At 43.9% G+C, this 27,902-nt stretch overlaps 1 protein-coding gene across 1 annotated transcript; it reads left to right on the forward strand.

Moving 5' to 3' along the window:
* Positions 1-4,078: 4,078 nt before the first annotated feature.
* Positions 4,079-27,834, forward strand: LOC130482153 (enoyl-CoA hydratase EchA19-like). The gene is made up of 6 exons (XM_056854968.1): positions 4,079-4,157; positions 4,927-5,094; positions 14,763-14,860; positions 15,575-15,719; positions 17,658-17,807; positions 27,604-27,834. Exons 1-6 carry the CDS (start codon positions 4,079-4,081, stop codon positions 27,825-27,827), a joined length of 864 nt encoding a protein of 287 aa, XP_056710946.1. The 3' UTR covers positions 27,828-27,834.
* The last annotated feature ends 68 nt before the right edge of the window (positions 27,835-27,902 follow it).

Raw genomic sequence — 27,902 nt, forward strand, 5'->3', positions numbered from 1 at the left:
TGTGGATGAGTGGAACGGGCTTGTTCTGAAGTGAATGGCTGTTGAGCAATAGATCTGGGTCAAAGTGCCACCTTTTTGCTAGCCAGGTTTTTATGCCCTTAACAATTGTGTGGTGAACAAAATTCAACAAATGCAGGTTTTTCTCTGCTGTGATAGAAGAAGCTTTGCCTGCTGAATGCTTGCCCATCATTCAGAGTAGAGAAGCCCTGCCAGCAGGAAAAAGGTGACCAAAGAACATGCCAGGAAAAGGGGACCAAGTAGAATACTAGTGCTGTGTTTATCCTAACCGCAATTGGTGGTCTTAATATTGCTCATCCAAGCTATTGATATCTCAACAAGACCCTTAAAACCAAGATGGTCTTAAAGCCATGAGTCTTTACTGTGATTCCCACCACTCTGTTCTGATTTATAAGCCTTTATTGCTCACATTGCAGGCATATGTACAAAAAAGGAATGTAGTGCTCTCTCCTGCACATAGTTTCTGTGGGACTCAGCTGGGCTTAAACACACATGCAGGATTACAGATTTATCTGATGCTGTTTCAGTGTGGCTGTAATGAACCTGCCTGGGATATCTTTATTATACATATTTCAGATGGGGGTATGAAGCTGAGAAAAGGGATTTCTTGACGGCCACCCAGTGAGTAGTTCATGGCTCTGCAGAGATTTGCAGCGAGGTCTCCCACACCCATATCTTTTTATAAACATTGAAAACTAAAGGCTTCGTGGTTTCATCAAGAGCTGATGCTCCCCCTCCCCGTGTGCTCCATAGCTCAAACATATGTCTTTGTTGCGCTGTGGAAATAAATCTTTGCCTGTGGTCGATTTTCAAATCTCTCTCTTTTCCCTCTGATGTCATAATTTCTAGGAGAGCCTAGGGGCTAGTTAACATATTATGAAACTTGCCCCTCCAGTACACATTGTGTATACCATGTACTGGTATGTCTCTGGGGACCACATAAAAATGTATGAGTGATGCACATCTCTCCCCCCTCCCCGCCCCCAGCATCATATCTGTGCAGTGTACAATTCGCAGGCTAATTTTGCATGTACATGCATTTTTAAAAAGACCTGTAATGCTTGCATGTTATGGACCGCTCCGTTGGTAAATAATAATAATTGTGTCCTGTCAAATTGCATCCGACTCATGGCAACCCCAGGACCACATACTTTTCAAGGCAAAGGTGGTTTGCCGTTGCCTTCCTCTCCATACCAACTCCTGACTTCCTTACTGGTCCCCCATCCCAGTACTAACTGCTGCCGGTCCTGCTTAGCTTCCAAGCTCTGACAAACTCAGGCTAGTCTGGGCTATTCAGCCTGATAGCCTGGTGCATATTCCACTGCATGTGGAGTGGCCCTAATTATCCTTTGACTGAAGATGCTCATGTGAGGTGAGAAATATCTTTTTCGTATATATGGGGGAAAACATGTTGACCAATCAAGGAGCCCCAGTGCCCAAATGAAATTAAAGATGCTTTAATGGTGAATATTGAATGCAGTATTCTGATATTTTTAAAGGGTGATCTTTCTTACCAGTTATTGCACCAGGATCCTCTGCGACTGATTGTAACAGATTATTAAGCAAAGTTATGCGGTTCTAAATCCATTGAAGCTAGGGTGCTTAGAAGGGGTGTAACAGGGTTTAGGATTGCACGGTCAGAAATGTATCATTTCTGTTTATGTGGATGTCAGTTAAAACAAAAACTTGTTTACCAAGATGTTTTGTTTTTTTTTAAAGTGTGAGTTCTGCATCTGGTGTTCCCCTTACAAATTGATTTATTAGGCATGAGAGTAAAAACTGGTTTTAATCTGCTCATCAATTGTAATAATTCCCATTGTTCTGTGAAGGGAAAAAATTGCCTCATGACTGATTAATGTCAAATAAATTCTTAACGGCTTTTTGGGTTAATGATACTAAGTGAAGCTATAGTGAACTGCATTCCTTTTTCAGTATCAATGACATTAGCCTGGGATGATGCAATGTGCATTAATAGATTAATTTGGCTTAAGGAAACTTCAGTAATAATTAGAAGTAGGTTTTTAAGAGCCAGCGTGGTGTAGTGGTTAAGAGCGGTGGGCTCTAATCTGGAGAACTGGGTTTGATTCCCCATTCCTCCACATGAAGCCTGCTAGGTGACCCTGGGCCAGTCACAGTTCTCTCAGAACTCTCTCAGCCCGTGTGGAGGCAGGCAATGGCAAACCACCTCTGAACATCCCTTGCCTTGAAAACCCTACTGGGTCGCCATAAGTCAACTGTGACTTGACAGCACACAAACACACAGGATTTTAAGCTTGCTGAAATGCTAATTTGGTTCCAAAAGTTCTTCCCAGTTTGGAGAACCCCTTGTACTCATTTCCGCATGCATTGGTTACCCCAGATATTCGACGTGGTCAATCTGCGAGGCTTGGAATCACATTCCACAATTTTTGTTTGCACACCTCCTTTTGCAATGTTGTTTTTTCACTTCAAAATTAGTTTTATCCTGTCCGCGCTGGTTTTCCAAAAAGTGTTGTTTTCTGGTGGGGGACGTCACGTCATTTGTGGCATCGTGGATGACTGCGCTGGATACTCCCCCCACTTCCTGAGGCATTATGGGATCACCTTTTGTACATTTATTTGGAAGTAGGTCCCCACCTCTGTTTGACACAGAGAGACTTCTTGCTTCCGAGTAAACATGTTCAGGCTCCACGCCGCACTGATTTTCCTCTTAATTTAAAAATATTGTTAATGATAACATTAGCAGTGTGACACTGGATGCATATATCACTAATCTCCCATAACGATCCATATAGATCACCCCTTCATCCAGTTTAAGGGACGGCAAATTGCTACAGAGACTCTGTTTGTGAGTGTAGACCAGTGGTTCCCAATGTGGGGCACACGCCCCACAGGGGGGCAATTCGAGAATGAGTTATTAACAGTGATTTTTTTGCATTTCTTATGGTTCTAGGGGCCTCATATACAGTATATAAATATATATTCTGACATACACATTTTAAAAATTAAAATCAGAATGTACACGGCGGTCAGCTGGTGACAATGTCACGGTGGGTGGGGGCGGTCAGGATTTTAGAGATGCTTCGGTGGGGCATGGCCAAAAAAAGGTTGGTAACCACTGGTGTAGACCCAGTGAATTGCCTCCCTCTTCATTACATTTGCTCCTGCTCCATAGGGTGTGTTTGCGAAAGACTTTCTTGCTCTGCTCTGAACAGTGTAATTGATACGCTGGAGCAGCAAGGGGGATCAGTGCATTCAGGCACATGGGCGTGCATACGCACAAATACACCAGAGCTTCCAAGTTTGAGCAGCAATCACAGCGGCGCACACTGGGAGGGCAGGAGAGTCACTTGCCTATAGAGAATAAACTCTGCCAAAGCACGAAAGTGGCGCATTTCAGCCATACCAAGAGAAGATGCACAGAAAGGGGCTGGGGGAAAAGGAGTGGGATGGCCAGCTAGTTCCCAAGAACTTGCTCTGGAACAAGCTCTCCTCCTCCTCAGTCTTCTTTCTTTTGGGAGCCGGGGATCTTCTCCTCCTCTTCCTCCCCTCCCGCCCCTTTGCCTATGGCCCAGCAAGCTGCAGCACTCGGAGGGAGAGGAGCTGCTCTACCTTTTTATAATTGTATAATTGCAACAAAATGTACACCTGGCGAGCCCAAGGAGCATTTCAAAGGGCAGTGCCAACCCCAAAGTGACAACATCTATTTCTTGCTGGGGTTTGGGATGTTTTTTTCCTTTAAAGATCTGGACACACTCCCCAAACACTTTAAACTTTTTCCAGCAGACAAACCAACAATCCAGTCTTCTATCGTTACTCCTGTCGTCAAAAAACTAAAAAATAAATTAGGGGGGAAATGGGTGGAGAGAGGGGAAACGAGCAAAGCAGTGGGCATGAACAAGGGAAGGGTGTTTGGTGGGGCAGAGACATAAAGAACGTTTTAGGAAGTTTGCACGCTGGAGGATAGCTGGCTCAGAAATGGAAAAAACATAACATCGCAGTAAAAGTGGTTGGAAAAACCACGGGGAAAAACTATTTGGAAAACATTTCCAACACCAAATGGAGGAAAAACCGTGTGGACATGGGAAAAAACAACAACAGCATAGCTTTTGATGGCATGAAACATTGTAAACCATTTGTGCGGAAATGCCCAGAGACTTGTAGCTGGAGTTCTGAGTTGAAGGGTGGTGGCTGAAGATCTCCCGCTATTACAACTGATTTCCAGGCGACAGAGATCAGTTCCCTTGGAGGAAATGGCCGCTTTGGAAGGTGGACTCTATGGCACTATATCCCAGTGAAGTCCCTCCCCACCCACCCCAAATCTCCAGGTATTTCCCAGCCTGGAGCTGGTAACCCTAGCTTTGATATCAGAATAGGCCTAAGAGATGCCCATTTCTCTTCCATGAAAATGGAATCAGTACCTTTGCCTTCCAGTGTAATAAAGGCAAAGATGGTTAATGCATCAGAGTATGAGGTTGATGAGCTTTGTATAAAACTAGGCACTACTCTGGTGGTAACTGCCTCCCCTTGAACCATTTGATATAAATTACTTCAATTTATGACTTTTTCATGCAAATTTGTGACCAACTGCTGTGCCCTGGCCCACCCTCCCTCCCAGCAGCTGTTCAATATTATTAATCCCTAGGAATTTCTTTTTGTGTCTTGATTGTATTGCTTGTCTCCAAATCTGGCAAATGTCCTTTTTAAAATCGCACACATCAAAAGAAGTCAAATTGAAGCCAGTCCGTGCAGTTAGAAATGATATAAGTGATATATTAGCTTTGACCTTCATTGATATTTTTAAAATGTCACCAGTTTAACAGTACCACATGTTAACCCTTTAAAATTGAATTTGCTGTATTAGCAGATGACACTTTTTAGAATGGAATTATTCATCAGGGTTGCTGTTTTTGCGTGTCGTTTCTTTAGGGTGGAGGAATGTGGTTACTGAAATTCGCGGGACTATAATGACCATTGGCATTAACAGGCCAGAAGCCAGGAATGCCGTCAACAAGGAGACGGCACAGTCGCTGTGGCAGGCTTTCAGGTCCTTTGAAGAGGATCGTTCGCTAACTGTGGCAGTGCTTCATGGCTTGGGTGAGTTTCCTATACTTCGTTGCGCACCTTTCCTGCGAAACCAATTTTATACCTCATGTTCTTAAATTGCTGATATACCAGTATATTGAAAAACGGTGTCTGTGGGGAAAAAAAGTAAAAAAAAAAAACTGTAGGGGAAGGGAATGGGTGGGAAATGGATAGGAAAGCCGAACCGTGGCACTTTCAGAAGTGCGGAAGAGATTTCAGAAATTACTCTGCAGCAATTTAGGAGAATCCGAAAGAAACAATGGGAGAAACGAGTTTTCATAAAAACCAGCTGAACCCTGCATTACAAACGGGACACAAGTGGTTGTGTCTGAAATGCTAAAAAAAAAAAAAAAAAAAAAAAAAAATCCATTAGCAACCAGCATCCAAAACTGTTTTCATAGGCAATATGAAAAGGCCCTCAGCGTTCCCAAGCTGTGCTTCTGTTAACTCATGAGCTGTATTGCTGTGATTAGTGGGGGATTGTCCTTGAAGATGGCGCAGAGGTTTCAGTTGGTATAAACATAGGAACACATGATGTGGCTTTGTACTGAGTCACACTATTGGCCTATTGAGGGCAGTATCGTTTCACATCCCACATGCCTGATCCTTTTTCACTGGAAAAGGTGGGTGGGGATGGGAACTTCTTCTTACGAAGGAGCCATGGCGTACTGGGAGGTTTTCCTGGGGCGTTATGGTGTCGGCCTAAGGGCAGCCTCCTGAGCCGTTTCAGCTTGGGAACCCCCCTTTTTTTAGATTTTTGGTGCCGGGCGGAGGTTTCGTGTTGCCTCCTAAGCCCAGCGCAGTTCCTCTCAGGAAGGCGCTGTTTGTTGGGGGACGGTATGAGAACTTTTTATCAGACATTCAGTAGGAATTGTGTGCCTCCCAGACTCATGTGGATCTTTTCTCTTGTGACTGTGGCATGTGTGTAGAAGTGGCTTCTGTGCCACCCACCCACCCCCGGTCACTGTTTTGACTTCCTCAGACTGCCGTGTGAAGCCACTGTTGGCTCAACTGCAGAAATTACATGCAGCCATGTAAGTAACATGATTTGTCGAATAGAAAAGAGCAAGAGTCCAGGAGCACCTTAAAGACTAACAAAAATATTTTCTGGCAGGGTAGGAGGTTTCGTGAGCCACAGCTCACTTCTTCGGATAGAGGTTGTTTTCCCTTCTCCCTGCACCACCAGTATAGAGTGGTGTGTATCTAGCCATCTGCACACTTTGAATTGTGGGATGTCCCCACTCCCCCCCCTTCATCTGAAGTCCATTGAACCCATTGCTGTTCATGTGCAAAGGAGGTTACAAATTCATCACAAGATGAAGGGAAGTGTAGGGGAAGTCAATAATTTTTTATTATATATAATTTTTTTAACAATGTTACCTATTTGTTTTTATTTTTTATTGTTTATGTCATCGTTAAACTATGTGATTAATAATTTTGGAAAAATAATAAAAATTTTAGTAAAAAAACAACAACATTGCTGTTCTGTTCGTGGTGGGGGTCAGTCGGTAGACTGTTAGGAATACCATTGCGGGTAAAGATTGGGACTGCAGTAGGAGGAGGGAATGGGCAGAAATTGCCATTTCCCTAGTCTGTGTATGGCTGGCTGATCCATCAGGGAATTGCGTAGTTGGATATATGCCAGTTTATGTAATGTTCAGCATTATAATTACAATTTTCTTTTTTAGAGATAGAAAAGAAGCATTCAGTCTGAATCGGAAGCCACTGCGTTTTTGAAGGGCTAAGCAGAAAGGATAGAGATTACAGTGGAAAATTTAAGCAAGGAAGATTTATATTTTTGAGGCACTGTCTCCCAAGGATGTATATACATAGGGTTATTTATAGAACACTGATTTGATTGAGAAAATTATAGAGTTGGGTCTTAAGCCTAGAACAGTGGTTCCATCTGTTAAATGAGTATCTGGTTGAGGCCCGCTTTGTGGCCTTTCGTGTGCTGGAGTTGGCAAGTGATTTCTGTACCACTGGAGAGCTGGATAGTAAAATAAATATATGGGCACCAATGCTTTTGTCCTGGTGGGTGAAACAACAGCCGCTCTTTCTTCTGCTTCCAGAGCACACAAAAGTAATTATTCCCCTGCCACACAAGAGAAGGTTTGAATTAGCTGCTTCCGTGGTAGAGAAGGAAGGAGACATGGTTTTGGTGATAAGGGATGAGACAATATTGTGGCTTAATCATTGTTAGGAATCCTTTGAGTTACATTCTTGGTTGTGGTTAAGATAAAAAAAACACACACAACAAAATGGTTGTATGTATGTGATTTTTTAAAAAAGTTAAGAAATTGTATTTTTTTTGCTGTTTATTTACTTTTCATTTAAAATATCTGTTGTTTCCATCAAATTATTGACAAGGCAGTTTACACCATTACCCAAATTACACCCCAAACAGCATGATGAGGGAAGGGAGTTGCACCTTAGGATCGACATAGGTGTAGTACATAGATACCTAGTTTCTCTAAATGAAACTAAGTCCTCAGGGCCAGACGAATAGCATTCAAGGGTACTAAAAGAACTCGCGGATGTAATTTCTGAGCCTCTGTCCATTATTTTTTAGAATGCTTGGAGAATAGGTGAGGTGCCAGAAGATTGGAGGTGGGCAAATGTTGTCCCTGTCTTCAAGAAGGGGAAAAAGGATGATCTGGGTAGCTACCAACACGTCAGCTTGATGTCTATAACTGGAAACCTTTTAGAACAAATAATCAGTCAGTCCTAGAGCATTTAGGAAGGATGGCTGTGATTACTAAGAGTTTTAATATGGTGCACAGTATAGTTGAAAACACAGGGCCTATAGTGTAGGCTAACTATTCCCACTAGGTAAATACATATAATACATACACAGTTGAATACATAGGTAAATACATATAATACATACAATGTATATCCATACAATGACCAAACTAGGACTAGACATGTTTCAGCCTCGTATAGGCCTTCCTCAGTGGTCATACATAAAATTATAATATAGTACACATCCTAACATATTCATAATACAAAGAGAAAAATATATAAAAGCCCTTTTGTTTTTTGTGACTTCTTGTAAAAATATTTATTCCATGTATATTATGTGACTTCTTGTAAAAATATTTATTCCATGTATATTAGAACATGGCTCACATCTCACACATTGTATATAATGTCAGGCTTCTAAGGATGTGTATACATCTGCTGATGTGTTTTAAACTACTGTGCACCGTATTAAAACTTATATATTTGTTGTTATTTTAGCATTGTTCAGCTCAACCCTTTTGTTTGGATTCAACTTTCAGGTTTAGTCTAGCTTCCCCCCACCCTCCTTTTTTGGTTGTTTCTTAAGAACAGGTCATGTCAGATTAGCCGTATCTCCTTTTTTGAGAAAGTTACTACTTTGCTGGATCAGGGGAATGCTGATGATAAGGCTTTTGATAAGGTTCCACATAATGTTCTTGTTGACAAGTTGGTAAAATGTGGTTTGGAGCCTATTACTGTTAAGTGGATCTGTAACCTGTTGACAGATTGCACCCAAAGAGTGCTTGTTAATGGTTCTTCATCCTCTTGGAGAGGAGTGACAAGTGGAGTGCCTCAGGTATCCGTCCTGGGACCTGTATTTTTCAACATCTTTATGAATGATTTGGGTGAAGGAATAGAGGGGATGCTTATTAAATTTGCAGATGATACTAAATTGGAACTGGTAGCAAATACAGTAAATGACAGAGTCTGGATACAGGATGATCTTTTTTAAAAAAAGATATTTTATTAACATTTTCAAAAGCAAAAATAACGAACAAACATATACAAACACTTCCATTCATACATTTTGTGCTTACTTCAGGTTATCAGTTTACATGAACATTGTTCTGTTGTTATTTACTTAAACATTGCTGAACTTAACTGTGCTTATACTCCAAATATTTATCTTTATTTACTACTTATTCAAGATATGTGACTATTATTTTCTCTCTATTAAAAAAAATTCCCTACAGTTTCCAATTAGCATATTCAAAATAACATTCCCATTTCTTCAATGAGTCTTCAATCATTCTTTCTTTCAAGATGTTAGTTAATCTGGCCATTACCGCGTATTCTTCCATTTTTTGTTGCCACTTTTCTAAATCCAGAACAGTCTCTTGTTTCCATGATGCTGCCAGTACTATCCTTGCTGCAGTCGTCAGATATCCAAAAAGTTCTCTATGATTATTTTCCAGATTCTCTGGTGCCATCCCCAATAACAGTGGTCAGCAAACCGCGGCTCACGAGCCACATGCGGCTTTTTGACCCGTTGAGTGCGGCTCTGCCAATCCGGCGCCCGCTTGGCTCTGCTTCTGCTGCTCCCACCAAACTTGCTCGGGGGGCTGGAAATTCCCTCCGTTCCCGGCTACCGAGCGGGCGCAAGAGGGAGTGGGGGTGGGGGGAGAGCGCTCGCTTTGGCCCGTGGCTAATCGGAGAGGCGAGTGTGCCGCGCCATGGCCCGCCATTGGCTGCTGTGGGGAGGCCGGCTTGGCCTTGCACGTCGCAGCAGGGTAGGGTGTGCGCTGTGAAGCTCTTCTTCAGCTGAGCTTCTATGTGAGTGGGACGGGGACGAGGGGGTGGGCGGCGCCGGAGGGGTCGTGAGGGGGGAGAGGGGGTGGCTGCCGGGGCTGGAGGGGAGGGGAGGCGACCCGGGGGATGGGGGGACTCTCGTTTAGAGTGGCAACGCTCCAGCTCCTTGCTGGCGCCCAGGTCCCCATCCAGCTCGGGCCTCTGCGCCCCTATTACTGAAGGGGAGGGGAGGCGGGGGGGCATCCGCGGGGCCGGCGCATGTTTCAAGCGCACTCCCACGCACACGCTGGAAGACGCACGCTGCCTTTGCAGCCGGACTTCTTTCCGGCGGCTTCAGAGCAGCTCCCGTGCCTGTCCAGGGAAGGGGGCCGGGGGCAGTCTCCCAGCGGTTTCCCCCGCCCAGCACTGAAGAAGAGCCCAGGCGAGCGTGGGTCCGCCGCCAGCCCCACTCCTTACCTTCTCCGTGCGGCGCCTTTCCTGGCGTCTCTCCACCCCCTGGCTCCGCCGCCTGCCTGCCCCCCTGGCCCTTTTGCAGCCAGGAACCGAAAGTGAAAGCCGGGGGCCGCACAAGCCAGCCCTTCCCGTTACTGGCCGCCGGTTCCCAGCAAGAGCCGGGAGTTCTCCGCTGCCCCGGCTTGTCTGAGGGTGTTTTCTAGGCTTGCCAGCTGGGGTGGGTCTTTCCCGAGACACAGGAATTGTGGCGCTGCTGAGCCCGTAGGATGCGAGCAGCGAGTGGCGGATCTTCTAGGCCCCCCCCACCGCCTGACGCTGCCCAGCAGAAATGCTGGGAAATCAACCTTCAACGCAGGTGCTGCAGTTGCCAACTCTGGCTTGGGAAATCCCTGGAGAGAGTAGAGCTTGGGGCATGGAGAGAACGCAGTGGGAATGTCACTCCATAGAGTCCGTCTAACTTAGTCTCCAACGAAGACGATGGCCGGTCCTCAGGCGTTGGGCCGGGTGGGAAGCGGTGAGTAGCGGGGTGGGGGGAGAAGGAGATGCAGCTGTCTTTGGGGAGGAGCCCTTTTTGGGGAGGGGGAGAGAAAGACCCCCCCGCACACACACACATTATTAAGTATGATATCAAGTTTTATTCAGTGTACCTATAGTTTAATTAAGACTTAAAACTTTAATTAAAGTTTATTAAGTTAATAAACAGTGTACCTACCTATATAGTTTAAGTTTAAGAAATTTGGCTCTCAAAAGAAATCTCAATCGTTGTACTGTTGATATTTGGCTCTGTTGACTAATGAGTTTGCCGACCACTGCCCAATAACATAATTTCCAGATTCATTGGAAATTTGATTTTCAAATTTTTTTGCATTTCTTGATGAATCTGTATCCAAAATTTCTTAACTTTTTTACAAGTCCACCACAGATGAAAGTAAGTTCCATCTTTGTCTTTGCATTTCCAGCAGCGGCAATCATATGTTTGGTCTATCTTTTTAATATCCATTGGTGTGATGTACCATCTAAAAAATTGTTTGTACCAGTTTTCTCGCACATTTTTACTGGCAGTGAATTTAATTGACCTAGTCCATAGTCTTTCTCATTGCTGCATTGTTATCTCCTTCTTAAAATTTTCCATCCATTTAATCATGCATACTTTAACTTGCTCTTGTTCCGTTTCAAATTTGAGCAATAATTTGTAAATTTTTCCCAAGATGTGTTTTGTCTCTTTACTGATTAGATTTTCAAATTCTGTATTCTTTTTTAATTTAGTCTGTTGATAACAGTCTTGCCGTATTTTCATGATCATTTGACTGTAGATCAGCCAATCTACTTTTTTGCTCCGCTTCATTTCATCCCAAGATTTTATTTCCTCTTGTTCATTTAACATGTTCTGATATCTTATAAAATCTGAGCATTTTCTCTCTTTCTTACTTAAATATGTATCTGTAGGAGACATGATTAGAGATGGTAGAGGACTTAATCTGTTTTTGTTCCTGATCCAGGTCTTCATCAATCCGTCTTTAATAATGTGTTTCTCCGTAAAGATCTCTGATTTTTTGGCTTTCCATAAATAATAGTGGAAACCATGATCCCATGTTCCCTTTTCTGTCTTCAACATTTTTTGATTTGGATCTCTCATCCAATTGACAATCCAAGATAGTCCTGTCGCTTGATGATATAACTTAAATGTTTGGCAATGCCAGTCCTCCTCTTTTCTTCTCATCTTGCATGACTTTAAAGTTGATCCTTGGTTTTTTACCGGCCCACACAAATTTGTTAATTTGTCTTTGCCATTCAGCCAGTATTTTTTCTTCTATTTGTATTGGGAGCATTTGAAAAAGAAAGGTCAATCCTGGTAACACATTCATCTTTATTACTGTATAGCCTCTTCCAACTCTATGATTCTATGACAATCATCTTCAAGTACTTGAAGGGCTGTCCTATGGTGCGGAGTTGTTTTCTGTTGTTCCAGAAGGTCGGACCAGAACCAACAGGTTAAAATTAAATCAAAAGAGGTTCCGGCTAAACATTAGGAAGAACTTTCTGTCAGTTAGAGTGGTTCCTCAGTGGAACATGCTTTCTAGCAAAGGCTAGATGACCATCTGTCTGCAATGTTGATTCTGTGAACTTAGGCATATCATGAGAGGGAGGGCAGGAAAAATTGCATCAGTTTTTGGCTCTTGTGGCCCTTTCTTACATGTTCAAGTTAACTCCAATTGCCACTTTGGGGTCAGGAAGCAATTTTCCTCCAGGCCAGATTGGCCAGGGATCCTGAAGTTTTTTATTTTTAGTCATATTCTGGGCATGGAGCAGGGGTCACTGGGGGTATGGGGGGAAGGTAGTTGTGAATTTAAGAAGGATGTTGACAAGTTGGAGCGTGTCCTGAGGAGGGCGACCAGAATGGTCAAAGGTATGGAATCCATGACCTATGAGGAGACACTTAGGGAGTTGGGTTTGTTTAGTTTGGAGAAGAGAAGGTTGAGGAGAGACATAATAGCCATGTTTCAATATTTGAAGGGATGTCATGTTGATGAGGGAACTAGCTTGTTCTCTGTTGCTCCAGAGCCTAGGACACAGAGTAATGGATTTAAACTAATAGAAAAGCGATTCCACCTGAACATTAGGAAGAACTTTCTGACGGTGAGGGCTGTTCGATGGTGGGATGCACTGCCTCGGAGGGTGGTGGAGTCCCCATCTTTGGAGGTCTTTAAGCAGAGGCTGGATGGCCATCTGTCAGGAGTGCTTTGATTGTGGGATCCTGCATGGCAGGGGGAGGGTTGGGGTCACTGGGGATGCGGGGGGGAGGTAGTTGTTAATTTTCTGCATTGTGCAGGGGGTTGGACTAGATGACCCTGGAGGTCCTTTCCAACTCTGTTTCTATGATTTCTAATAGTACTAATAAGAATAAAACATTAACTATAATAAGTAAAAATGGAAATATCAACGAAAAAGTAGAGAGATCAGGGAGAAGAGTAGAAGTATGCAGCACAGAAATGACTGGTCAGTTCAAATCAATGAGAAATTTATTCTTGTCTTCCCACATTGTTTCTTGGCTCCCATTATCATCATAGGGTTCATAGAATCATAGAGTTGGAAGGGGCCATACAGGCCATCTGGTCCAACCCCCTGCTCAATGCAGTATCAGCCTAGAGCATCCCTGACAAGTGTTTGTCCAGCCTCTGCTTGAAGACTGCCAGTGAGGAGAAGCTCACCACCTCCCTAGGCAGCTGATTTCACTGCTGAACTACTCTCATCTAAAAAATTTTTTTCCTAATGTCCAGCTGGTAACTTTCCTCCTGTAATTTATACCCATTATTAAGCTGCCTGGTGCACTGACAGTAAAAACCAGAACTGGCAGAATTCCCCTTCTGTACATACCTAGTCCACAAGCATGCTGATGATATTTGTGGTTTATTACACTTGTGGTGCAGTTCCAGCCATTGATTGGCTAAGCTACTGTGATGGAACTGAATGTTCACAGACATTCCAGTTCCCAGGGAACAAACTGTCAGAATATTTGTAGTCCAGCTTCCGTGAGGAAGAGAAAGTTGGTGCACAAGGAAAACTGTCTCAGCAGATTATAAGGACAGCAGTATCTGCTTTGTTTGCAGCAACTCTGGGCTTGTCCTTCAACTGGTTCTGAAGGTGTCTCGATGAAACTCCTTGTCCAGGAGCTGTTGAGACTCCTTTGACCTCTTGAAAGATGTTAATGGTTGCATCACATTTGGGGCATACAGTACCCAGCTCTGGAATGTATTTGGAGCTTGCTAGGACTTAGCTACCTGCAGCAGCCCTGGATGGGATTTGTGCCATAGTAGCGCATGAACACATGAAGCTGCCTTATACTGAATCAGACCCTTGGTCCATCAAAGTCAGTATTGCCTACTCAGACAGGCAGTGGCTCTCCGGGGTCTCAGGTGGAGGTCTTTCACATCACCTACTTGCCCAGTCCCTTTTACTAGAGATGCCGGGGATTGAACCTGGGACCTTCTGCATGTCAAGTAGATGCTCTACCACTCACTGAGCCACAGCCCGTAGTGTTTACTTGCTGAGCTAGTATGCTTAAATGAATGTACCTATTGGGTTGAGTGTTGAAATGAAAACTTTGAGTCAGACCAATTCGTATCTACCCTAATATCTGTTTCCAACAGTAGCCAACTAAACACCCTAGAACTTATTTGCTTCAGTTATACCACATTTTTCTTCTCAGCGGAGACCCAAAGTGCCTTATTACACCCAAAGTGCCTTATTACCATTTTATCCTCACAATTGTGTGAGGTAGGCTTGGCTGAGACTGTGACTGGCCCAAGGTCACCCTTCATGGGGATTTGGCTTTGAGTCTCCCTGATCTTACTCTTGACGCTCTAACCACTGTACCACGCTGGCTCTCGCAAAAAGAACTGCGGAGTTGGCTCCCCCCACATTCTTGGCGTCTGGCACCACGTCCTTGTAAACGGAGAGTTTGCATTTAGCTGTTAGGTCTATCAGCGGCTGTTAGGTAGACTTTCCATTTTAAAAAGTCTTCTTTTAGTCTTGCAAAGTGAAACACATGCTTCCGAGTAACAGAAAACAGCCAGCTCTGAGAGTGCATCTTTAAAGGCTTGACGGTTAACAAAAGGCAGATCTCTCACAACACTTTTTTTTAATTGTTCCATAATCAACTTTTTTTTTTTTTGGTCTTTTCCTTGTGTTTGTAGGAGGCAATTTCTGTGCTGGTTATGATTTGAAGGAGCTGGCCTGCAACCCAGCCTCGATCAAATTCGAACAAGATGTCACAAAAGGTCCTGGTCTGATGGTATGTTCTTGGAAACAGTCTGGAGGGAAATCCTGACAATTCTGTGAAACTGAAGTCCATTTCCATGGCTTCCTTGCATTTCACTGTGGAAACCAGCAACACATTTTAGTTAAGTTACCGAGACAAAAAAAATGGGGATGGGAGAGAGGAGGAATCTTCTCATCTTTGAGAGTAATTAAAACCAAATGGGTTTGTTTTCCCAATGGAAAAGTTATATGTCCAGTCCCAGTAAATTGGAAATTATGCACACTGTTCCCTGTGTTTTATATAAATGTGAATTATGTGGTGCAAATGAGTGTAGACTTCCATTACACATAGAAGTAGAAAGGCAGAGAATAGCCATTGGGGCTTTTCTGGTTTGTTTCCCCCATATAAGGATTAGGCAGATTCAGAGTAGAGAGGTCTATCAACTGAAAGTACTCATAACTAAATGGAATCTCCACATGTAAAGGCAGTGTACTTTTGAATATAAAGTGTCAGGAGTAACATAGGAGAGGCGTTGCCTCCATGTTCTGCTGATAAGCTTCCCAGAGCCACATGGCTCATCTGACCATAATTGGAAGCCGAATGTTGGAGTAACTGCACAATCCTAATGGGGGGTAGTTAGGAAACGCCTGGGAATGGCTCAGGTATGCCAGAAAAAGTCTTCCTCTGCTGGTGAAAGAGTCTCTCGTGTGTTCTGCATTGAATTGCATATGGTTTTAATTGTTACAGGGGCCTTCCCGGATGAGATTTTCCAAGCCTGTGATTGCTGCAGTTAGTGGCTACGCGGTTGCTGGTGGGCTCGAGCTGGCCCTCTTGGCTGACCTACGTGTTGTGGAAGAAAGTGCCGTCTTGGGAGTGTTCTCCAGGCGATTTGGTATGTTTCCGCCATCTCCGTTAGTTTCCATTTTGAATGGATTCAAGTGTGTTAGCTCACCATCAGTTTCACTCTTGAAGGGACTCCAGCAGAATGGGAAAAAGTGATACACCACATGTTTACGGTGAACGCAGCACAGATATATATGTGTGTGTTTACACACTGACTCCTTTGGGAAGTCATTTGCACATGGAAGTTCAGCCTGGAGATGTGTGTCCTTTTGTTAAGGGAATTAGATGGGGTCTCCTGGTTTTGTGGGGGAATTTTGCTATGGAGACTTAGAGCACTGTGAGAGGTTTTTAAGCAGAATCGTTCCCAATTGATACAAGGGATGAGCAAATCAATGGAAAAGCTTCAATAAAGAAACGTATCAAAAGAAAGTGTTTTTATTAAAGGGATTTAAAGGGGTACAAGTGCACACAAAAACACAGTGTAAAAGCTTACACACACACAAGATCTCTAGGTAAAAAGGATAGAGGGAAGTTGTATCAGAGGAGGACAACATCTGGGGTAGCAGCTGCATGGGGCGATCAACGTCCAGCATCTCTTGCTTGGAAGGAGCCACATAGCAAGGTATGAGGCACAGCATTTGGGTCCAAAACAAAGTGCAAGGTTCAAATGGTGGCTATATTTATACCTAATTTCTGCCCTTGAGCAGGGTGACTACACCAGCAATGGTGGTCATTGAGAGTTGGCAAAGGCTGATTGCTTCTTGATTAAATTAATCATTTGGGTGAGAAAAGACGGGAGAGGAGAGAAGGTGTGAAACAGGACCCTAGTGGTTATGATTAAGTATAGTTAAATATCTGCCATAGATTTTTAGATGGAAAAAGGTATTCTGAGAGATGTTCCCAGGAAAGACAGAGGGTGTGTTGATTAGATTACCTGGCTCTCTGGCCTTGAGGAAGGAGGTTCCAGGAGTCTGAAAGCAGTTTGATTGTTTTCCAAAATCCAGCTCGATTGGCATACCTATTGCAAGGAGAGCCTGGAACACAAATGCAAAGGAGGTAATATCTTTCCTATTGTGTGAGATTTGCGCCTGGCATTGACCTGGAGGGGAGTCAGGAAGGACTCCTGATCTTGCCCTGTCAGCCTGTTCAGAGTTATTCCCAATATGGATGCCAGGCGACTTCCATTTTGTCCCTGGCAGCATAGCAGTGCCTGCTCTTGTGCTTCACTCTGTTCCTGTGCCCATCTCCAGTGGGTGCCAGGTTAGGCCTAGGGCAGGTAGGTGACCCAACACTTTGTTAATAGGGAAACAGTTATATTATGTAGCATTGTATAGATGGGAATGGCTGCTGCTTCACTGTGGTTAATGTTATGTAGGCCTGCTCTACATATTACATTATTTGCATGCATGGATATCCTTCTGGCTGTTGGGAAAAGTATAGATAACGTGTGTACAAAATCCTATGTAGAAAAATGTTTGTGTGTCCATTTCAATGCATGTAGATGTGTTAGGAAGCCACAGCTAATTGTAGCTTTACATATGCGCATGTAGCAAAACAGATGTGAGCATTCTTCATCTATGGTGGTGTGCTATCTTGTGCCTGTTTTTCTTTCTTACATGGAAATTCTGTCTTTGCAGGGAAAAATCATGTGTGAAACAGCTTTACTGGTTGAATAATAGCAAGCAGCACCAATATTCACGTAGTTAATTTTAACAATTACTACCTTTTCACTGTTTTACATGGTCTAAGAAAGTCTGTCTCTGGGACCCATGCGTGTTCATATTTAGAGACTGATTGACAAATACATAGCAATTGGATTATTCATTCTCCACCACTGTACTTGTACCACTGGCCATATGCAAGTATCTATATTTTTTCTGTGACATTAACGTTGTTTTTCTTCAAATTGCTGTTTTTCTTCATTGTTGTTTTTCTTTCTGTAATAAGCACTGGTGGACTTTTTCTGTAACCCTCTTTGCCTTTTTAGGTGTTCCACTAATAGATGGCGGCACTTTAAGACTGCCAAAGCTGATTGGTCTTTCACGAGCGCTTGATCTCATTCTCACTGGTCGGCCTGTGAGTGCACAAGAAGCCTATCAGTTTGGACTGGCCAATCGGATTGTTCCCAATGGCCAAGGTAAGTGCTTGTGTATTGCCGTGTTCAGACAAATATCTCTACAAACAGCTATAGGTCAAATGGAATATGAGGCTGCAGCAAGCCGATGTCCAGTTGTGTTTCCATTTTGTAATGCTGTAATAGTTACTTTGGGTCCCCATTGGGGACAAAAGTGGGGTATAAATGAAGTAAATGAATGAATAAATAAATGTTGTCAAAGTCAGTGCAATTCTAAATGTGTGCGACAACACCCAGGATCACAGACTATGGTTAAAAATAATTCCTAGTAGTGAGTCACAAGAGCCTTGGTTTTTTGGGTAGGTAGGCAACAGGGAAAATAGAGGATGACTAGTGGATTTGATTGGTAAAAAATGAAGAAACCACATTGTTTCTGAGGGGAGCCAACTGTGTGGGTTGAAAATGCTGTTGATATTTAGATTATGGTTGGTAATCTGAGGGAATATTTTTGCATTATTTATTGCTTTGTGGTTAGATTTTGCTTTGCATATACATTTTCTATTAACTGTATATTTGGGTCTTCTTCTGCCTTTTCTCACAGCCCTAGGTTGCCCAGCCTAGGGTCTCAAAATGTCTACATGTGAGCCTCAAATCAGATTATGTTCAAATTGGTCTTTAATGCAAATATAAAGCTATAAGTAGCTGAAATGTAGAATTGATTTTCCTTCTGTGGTGCACAAACAACATTCGGACAAAGAGCAATGGGAGGCTAAGAGGCATTTTTAGCAATATCAAGGCTTTTTCACTTTGTGAAATCTTTATTTGGTCACTTAAAGGCACTTTTATTCACCATAGGTGCATAGGTATTTACAAGCCTGGCTTTTTTACAGTTTGGGGTGGAGGTGGGTACAATACTTTCATTTCTCAGAGTCATGGAACATACCCTTTGCATGTGAATTTAAGGCATTGTTCCTGTAGCGAGCAATTGGCTGCTCTTCGTGAACTTCATTCCATTTAGAGGGCAGAACCTTGATTCTGTTTAATTTAGAGCAAGGGTTTGAAAACATGGAAATACATTTCTTCCAATAACAAGGGTGTGTCCCTTCATGAAAACACATTCCTGCTGCTAACCTTTGACCACAGAAAGGGAATTACCTCTGTAAGGTAAATGTATACAACCGTTCTCGGACCAGTCTCTAGAGGTTTTCTGTGGAGGAAAAAGGAAGACCCTCTGAAGCCAGCTTTACCTCTTTCTGAACTGGCATGGAAACTGACTGTAAAGGGGCAGTAGCAGCTGCTTTGATGGAGATTAAGCTGGTATGACTGCTGTTTCTCTTGATTTGTTAACAAAACAATGACAGCATACACTTCATATCTGAACGCAAGGCAGGCTTATGGAAATAGCTTTTGGGGTTGGGTGGGAGCGTTCATATTGTACCAGAGTTTTTAAAAGGAAATTAGCCAGAAGCCAACTAGTCATAACAAAAAGGTACAGATTCAGATGTTTCTTTTTTAGGCTCTCTGTGTATGTGTATGTTTAAAATTAGATTATTTTGCTCGTGGAAATGTAATGGGGGAAGAGGGAGATCATTTATAACACAGTACGTTATTCAATCCCCGCTGAAGCTGCCGCCATTCTTCAAGTCCAAGAAGTGACTAACGTCTCTACAGGCTTGCTGTCTTCCTCTGCGTGCGTTCTGATATCCGGATTCCTTTTAAAATATGGCTGTTTTAGTTGGCACCAGGAGAAGTATCTTTTGAAACAAATGTGAATGAAACCCTGCTTTGTTTACTCTAAGCCGGGGATGGCCGTATGACACTCTGTGAACCAGATTTGTCCCCCAAAGCAATTTTATGTCCCATCAGCAGGCCTACCAGATCTTAAAGTATGGTAAAATGTTTGCCCCCGATATGACTTTCGAGGACAAATTAAAAAAAAGTTTTCATGCATAAGAAATAGTGGGTTTCTATAATTTAAGTGTTACATTTCATTTGAATTTTGTATGTAAAGTTAAACCTAGGCATGGGTGGTCCATAATTGTGATACACTTAATGCCTAGTGGCGACAATTTTATTAGTAGTTCTCCTCTGAGGTAAGGCCATCTTCAGTCTTGGGTGATTCTCGCTGCATTCCCAAAGAGGCAGGAAGGAATTTCTGCTTCCTGTTAATAAGGTGGGACTCGATCCCCTCAGTTTCTCTTCCTGCCTCGCTGGGGAGTGCAAACTTGACTAGCAGCTCTGCACAGCGATTTTACCTTAGATTGAAGATTTCACCTTCCCTTCACTCCATTCTTTCTACAGTTTCAGCTTTTCCTGCGTGTATCTACCTCAGCCTTTACCTTATTTAACCCAATTCCTAGCCATTTTCACCTCCTTTCTCCCTCACCTCAAACCCCTTTGCCTTTCAAAATGGCCAACGTTCTTAGCCAGAACGACGGCTTTCTCTCTGAGGGAGAACACGGCAATGGGCAGCTCACCTCGGTGAATGCTGATAGCCCTATTCCCTCAGGCAGCTGCCGATTCAGTTCTTCAGAGTGGGCAGGCGAAGATGGGCCTGGAGCGGCCCAAAAGAAGCGGCTGGGACAGACGCGTCAAAAAGGTTTGAAAATGGCGCCGCTTGCTGAGGCGACCGAAGCGATGCTCCGATCAGCCAGAGACAGCCTTGAAGGAGCGCAGACCCTGCAGGATGGCTCACTGAGGTCTTCATTGCACCCATCAGCAGTTGGTAACGTACCCACATCCCCCATTCAGGAAGAAGAGGGTTCAAGGCCAGTCACCCGTAGTGAGCTTTATGATTTAGTCAGGAGAGCTCGCAGGGATCACCTGCAGATTCTACAAGCTCCAGCCACACTATGCTGACTCCCAAGGTTCAGTAGCAAATCCCATACAACCTGGTCATTCTGACCAGAATTACACCACAGGGGGATGGGAGTCTAGTTACGGAGACTGTCGGGGCCCTGGCCAACTAAGGCAGCCAGGAAGCCTGGAAGTCAGGCCTCTAGAGAACCCATGCAAGCAGATTACCCCCCTTCCATGCAGGGCTCTGATGTGGAAGAGAGGGAGGAGGGTGAATTATCTTCTGATGAAGTGACGCCACCCGTGGATGACCAACAAACCATACTTTTTTCTGGTGATGACTATCAATCCCTATTATCTAAGGCTTTAGTGGCCTTAGATCTCATTGAACAGCACAGTCAGGCAGAGGACCCCAAAAACCAATCTAGGCCATGGGACATAAAGACTATTTTCCTAGGTTGATGGATCGTAGCGCAACGGTCCCTTTTCCAGTTTACTTTGAAAAGCTACTTGCTGCTGAATGGGAGAAGCCAGCGGCTAATCGCCAGTTCCCTCCCAGCATTAAGAAGTTTTATACCTTAGCTCCTTATGCCATGGAGCTGCTGAAGGTACCATTGGTAGATGGTCTGATAGTGGCCTTACAGTCCTTGCAGCTAGTCTCTGAAGATGGCATGGGTATGATTAAAGACCCTTGGGATAGAAAAGCGGACTTTACCTGTAGAAAGACACATGAAGCAGCAGCCTTAGCAGTACAGACATGAGTTACTGCTTCCAATTTTGCCAGGGCATCCTTGGTATAGATAAAAAAGCTTATTCAGTCAATTCTAGTGAAAACGGGAGGGTTGCTGAAGGCATTAGCAAAGGCCTCAGATTTTCTGACAGATGCCACCTTGGATTCTATGACTTTTGTGGCACGGGCCATGGCTTTGTCCATTGCCACTAGGAGTGCACTCTTGCTCAGAGCCTGGCCCATCCTAACCTTTTTGAATAGAAGCATGCTCAGGCAGTGCAGTGGATAGAAAGCTGTGCTTTGTTTTTGTAGACCAAAGTTTACACATTGTAGACCACATGTGAGGTGAGACAGATATGTTCTGTTATCCCTGTGGCAAGTCCCTATGTCCCAGTTTTCAAACAGAGCTGTTAAGGAAGTAAACCGGTTTCCTTGGTGGTTCCATTTCACATTGAATATGGGGACTCGCATTGCTGAATGCTACGCCATGCCAAAAATCCTCTATGTATATATATATATAAAACTACATCTTCTTTCTATCCAATGTAGGTTTATTAGGTGCAAGGAACGTTTCAGGCTGGACGTGCACTCAGTCATGCAAGCCCTTCTCAGCGATCTGAAACAGAACAGCTCAGGAAGAGGTTTCCTTTGTCATCTGTTCCTTTTGAGAAGTTAGACTGCTCTCAGTGCCGTTTGTAAAATAGGAATCATATAAAGCTGCCTCAGTCAACAGTTGAAAGGACAAATGAGAGGCTGCAGCTGGTGCATGTTAAAAGAAAAGCAGGTTCACCTAATGTTCAACCAAAATTGGTCATTGTGTAATTTAAACCCCTTTGGCCTGATCTTACATTCTGGAGCAACAGAGAACAATTCTTTCCTCTCTTCCCTGTGACAGTCCTTCAGGTATTTGAAGAAAGGCAAGTACCTGATGCTATCTTTAAATTATTAAATTAGCCAAAGTTCAGTGGCCCAGAAGGCAGGAATGGCCAAGACTAACAACAATAGTTGGGGATTGGTCCTACCACTGGCATTTCTTCCATAGGGGAAGCCAGGTGCTAGAAGTAATCCCTACTTATCCATTATCTGTATTGGCTGCCAGAAGAAGGGAACATCTGCTCCAGATGGGATATGATTATAGATTTTCCATGCTTTTAAATATGGAATAGTCCCAATCAGTTCCTACACTTGGGAAACTTATGTGTACTGATGGGCTCTATGAAAGTTTCCCCAGGATGGCCCATGGCAGCTCTCCAGGGCCCTTTCAAGTTGGGAAAACAGCATGTGAGGGGGAGGAGTTAAACCCTATCTCCCTGCATGCCATGTTCTCAATCTGAATTGTTCTCCAGTATGCCTAGGATTTCAGTTCCAAGCACAGAATTCCCAGTGTGCATCTGGTAGACAGGACTAGTGGTGCACATGGGCGGCAGGCGGGGCACAGAGTGTACTGTGTACTCGGGACCTTAGTGTCTATGTTGTGTGATCTTTTTTAACAGCAAGAGTTGCAGGAATGAGAATCTTAGGATGCCCTACCCAACACACCCCTCAGGTCCCTGAAGCTTCTCTCTCAGCAGTTTTTTTTTTGGCTGAGTTCTGACCCTGGAATTGAATTTATCTGGGCAAAAACACTTTGAGAGGGGGCAGAAGGGAAGTAAGCAGTGAGTATGGGGGTGGATTTAGTGCCCCTCACCTGCAAGCCAGTTTTGCTATTAAAATCACCCAAACTCCATGTTCAGACACACAAAACTGCCTCTGTTATATGTAGTTTGAGCTTTAGCTCTTGGTGAACATATCTACCCATCAGTTCATGTATTTTATGAAACTACAAGTACAGTTTTTGCATGTTAAGTCTAAGTTGTGTGTGTGCGGGGAACATGGGTATTCACACACAGTTTTGCTTATGCTTAGAATCTTAAGATGATTCTCTTTGTTTTGTTTTGCTTTCAAATATTTGTTGATATAACAATGTTGGTTTTAGTAATGTTGTTACTGAATTAATCAATGTTTATTTACTACAACCATCAAAGATTTTGATCTGTGTAATATTTTTGGAAAATATTTCTGGGCAAAGAAAGCAGTAGCTTAAAGTGCATGAATTGCAATATGTTGCTATTTCTGATTAAAATACCACTTGCTCAACATCTTATATTAAAATATGCATTCATTGAAAATGGAAAAAAAAAGTCCTAAACCTAACACACCAAACTTTATTTTTAGATTATTACTCCCATGGCTGCGGTGAATACAGGTCATTTAAAGCCAGAATACTTGGCTCTCTTGAGAAAATGATGCAAAGACATGGCATTCGTGTTTTATAGACTACCCTAAAGAACATGGTAGGAGAATGGAATGGCGATTAATGTCTAAAATGGTGGACTGCTCAGTGGCCCACTGCAACTGTTTTGCTCAGCACTTTGCAGAGAAAATCTCTCATCCATTCCGTCTTGGACTCTACGTCAGCTGTGACAGGGTCAGATGATTCCAGGGTGCCGACTTGTCCAGTTATGTTCGATACTTTTCAGTTTACTAACTCTGATGATCTGGACAGGATCCTTGGAAGTTTGAGGCCTACCACCTGCTTGTATGACTCTTGCCCTTCCTGGTTAAGTAAATCTTCCAGGGGGAGGGTCTGGCTGAATGGGGTCAAGAGGCAGTTAATGCTTCCTTAAGAGAGGAGGTAGTTCCCACACCCTTGAAATAGGCTGTGGCATGTCCACTTCTAAAGACTCCTGCCCTGGACCCAGGAGATCCTAGTAATGATCAACTAGTCTCAGATGTTCCATTCTTGAGCAAGGTGATTGAATGGTTGGTGGCTGGACAACTCCAAGCCTTCCTGCATGAGGCAGATTGTTTAGATCCCTCCCAATCTGGTTTCAGGCCTGGTTATGGAACTGAAATAGCCTTGGTCACCCTGGTGAATAACTTGTGTCAAGGGATGGACAGAGGAAGTACAACTCTGTTGATTCTCCTGGACCTCTCAGCAGTTTCGATACCATTGATCATGGTATTCTTCTGGACTGGGATTGGGAGGCACCATTCTGCGGTGGTTCTTGTCCTGCCTGGAGGATAGGTTTCAGAGTGTGGTGTTGGGGGACTGATGTTCAGCCCCTTGGCCTTTTGCGTGTGGGGTCCCACAAGTTTCCATCTTGTCCTCTATGTTACGATATGGACTGTTTGTATCCCGGACTGGTCATGGCAACCCCAGTCAATGCTTGCCCCCACCTCTCCAGGGCAAGCGGCAAGCCTAGAGCCGCCTGAAGAGCAGTGCTTTGTCATCCCGCGAGCAGGCAGTCAAGGAGCGGAGGCCAGGTCACCCTCCTGTGAACCAGAGGGAGCCCACCGTTCGCAGTGCCCCCGTTCCAGTGGAAGCCATATTGCAGGGAGCTGACAGCACGCAACCACCGGCAGCGCTCCCCCCCCCCCGAGCTGATTGACTTAATTAGCTAAGCATTAAAAGACGTTAAGACAAACAAACAACAACCACTCCTCCGGCTATGCAAAGGAATGTCTTCCCAGACATCGCAATGTGCAGCCTGTGTATGAGCAGCACTGCCCTTCAACGAGAGATTCCTGATTCCCCCGGGGCTGTGCAAACCAATGGAGATAGTATAGTTTACCAAATTATCATACCTCTCCACCCCGGCAGCGATAGTTCATCCTTTTGTCACCTTTTGTTTAGTTTGGGAACCGCAAGGGTAATCCCATCACCCTCCCCCTTTGGAAAATAGTATAACTTGGGTCCCCGAGATCCATAGGGTACCTTAGGTCTTCCCTTGGCTTTCTTGCCGTCACTCTGCTAGTTGGACTTTGCGTAGCCCACTCCCCCTCTCAACCCCCCCGGAACCCCCGCTATTCTGCCCTTCTACCCCAGTGTTTTAGTCCACGGAACTTGGGACACCTCCTCGTCAGGACAGGTATCGTATCGCCCGTCATAACGTCCTGCCACATTGGCGACCGTCACTTTCCTCCTCCCTTTTTGCTCTTAGGATCTCTATGTGCTTGTGTATATGACTTTTGTATGCTTGTGAACATAATTAATTGACTAAGTAAAAATCTCTAAACTAAATCTATTTGTGCCTTCGTCTTTCCTATTGAATCTTGGATTGGACTCCTGTAAACGTTGATTATACGATCCCAGGTTATGCCCACAGCCGGTTATTGAATGCTAATTTCCCTATATTATTCATAACCGAGCAATTAGGCTAACATCTATGCTCTTTAACATCTACATGAAACTGCTGGGTGAGGTCCAGAGATTTGGCCTGGGTTGTCGCCAATATGCAGATGGGACTCAGCTCTATCTTGCGCTTCTAGCTGATCTCAGGGAGGCTGTAGAAACGTCGAACCAGGGCCTGAAGGCAGTTTTGAAGTGGCTGCAGGCTAGTAAACCAAAAACTTAATCCTGACAAGATGGAAGTGCTACTGGTGGGCAGAAGATCTTTAAGGTGTCACCCGTTTAAGGATGTAAGGTGTCACCTATTCTGGATGGGTTAGAGTTCCAGATGAAGACCTGGGAGATCCAGGTTCTCTGCCACAGAAGTTCGCTGGGTGACCTTGGACCAGTCATACAGTCTCAGGCTAACCTACCTTGCAGGGTTGCTGTGAGGATGAAATAGAGGAGAGGAGAATGTTATAGGCTGCTTTGAGTAACCAGTGGAGAAAGATGGGGTATAAATGAAGTTAAAAAACAATGACATAAATAAAGTTCCAGTGTGATAAAGGCCTTGAAAAGAAGTCTCCCTGTTACTGCTAAGTAAATTTTGGAGGTGGGGGAGTTAGGAGCTAGTTGTGGTGATGGTGATAGGGGTAGAGTACTGAGCTGAACTTTAGTTTGACTCTGCTCAAAACTGGCCTGGAAAATGAGAGAATTCTTAAGCGTGCCAGTTCATGTCCCACAAACTAATCAGGACAAATTTACTAATCCTCAAAGTAAAGCTTTATGAAGCTCCTTTTGGCTGCATTTTCTCTTACAGAACACAGCAGGGAACCTGGGTTTTGACTTGCATTTTTAGAATCACTGAGTAAAAATGCAACAAACAGAGTTTCTGAAACAAGAATATGAAGTACACAGGAATTAAGCATGGACAGGAAGTAAGAGTTGAATTTTTCTGCGAAGCAGTAAGGGACCAGAGAGAGAGAGTAGGATGTGTGTTTGTGTGAAATCATAGAATCATAGAGTTGGAAGGGACCACCAGGGTCATCTAGTCCAACCCCCTGCACAATGCAGAAAATTAACAACTACCTCCCCCCCGCATCCCCAGTGATCCCAACCCTCCCCCTGCCATGCAGGATCCCACAATCAAAGCACTCCTGACAGATGGCCATCCAGCCTCTGCTTAAAGACCTCCAAAGATGGGGACTCCACCACCCTCCGAGGCAGTACATTCCACCATCGAACAGCCCTCACCGTCAGAAAGTTCTTCCTAATGTTCAGGTGGAATCGCTTTTCTATTAGTTTAAATCCATTACTCTGTGTCCTAGGCTCTGGAGCAACAGAGAACAAGCTAGTTCCCTCATCAACATGACATCCCTTCAAATATTGAAACATGGCTATTATGTCTCCCCTCAACCTTCTCTTCTCCAAACTAAACAAACCCAACTCCCTAAGTGTCTCCTCATAGGTCATGGATTCCATACCTTTGACCATTCTGGTCGCCCTCCTCAGGACACGCTCCAACTTGTCAACATCCTTCTTAAATTGTGGAGCCCAAAACTGGTCACAGTATTCCAAGTGAGGTCTGACCAATGCAGAATACAGTGGTAGTATTACTTCCCTTGATCTAGACACAATACTCCTATTGATGCAGCCGAGAATTGCATTGGCCTTCTTAGCCGCCATATCACATTGTTGATTCTTGTGAGTGGGGATTTCTACACTGCTTCGAGTCCCTGATTTGGTGTCACTGATGACTTCTCACTGGAAGGAGGAACTATGTCTGTTGTGAGATGGTAGGATGGCACATTGTAGAGATGCATCCCAAATTGCCTACCTTCCTCTGATCCGAAGACGTTTGGCACTCTCCTCTGTAGGCAGTTACTTTGGAACCTTTAATCTCTTAAGATATTGCTCAAAGCCATGGCAGGCTCTTATAATGGAGACCATTGTTTGGAATTACTCTTAAAATGCATGAATGATAGACTGATCAGATCAGAGGCCACATAAATGGAAGTTAATTTGTGTGTGTGTTTCATATTAAAATTGAAATAGGTACCTAACCAAAGTAGGACCCATCCAGAATTACTATAGATATGCTACTATGTGCTACGTTCTTGCTCAGGTGCAAAATTATGTAAGTTTTTTTAACACAGGTGAACCCCCCCCCTTTTGTCTTACAGCACTTCGGCATGCAGTTGAATTAGCGGAACAGATTTCAGCATTTCCGCAGCAATGTATGCGTGGAGATAGAAACTCTGCTTACCACAGTGCATTTGATGCTTCCTCGTTCACCGAAGCCATGCAGTTTGAGTTTGACACGGGATTGGAAGTGATACAAAGCGAATCTGTTCCTGGTGCTATTAAGTTCTCCCTAGGACATGGGCGCGGTGGAGCAAAATTATAGGAGTTCAATATTGTGTGACTTCACTTAAGCATTTATTCTCTAAATACTGGTAGGATATGGGAAATCTAGGTTTGA

Source organism: Euleptes europaea, chromosome 8 (assembly GCF_029931775.1).
Source record: "Euleptes europaea isolate rEulEur1 chromosome 8, rEulEur1.hap1, whole genome shotgun sequence".
Taxonomy (NCBI): Eukaryota; Metazoa; Chordata; class Lepidosauria; order Squamata; family Sphaerodactylidae; genus Euleptes; species Euleptes europaea.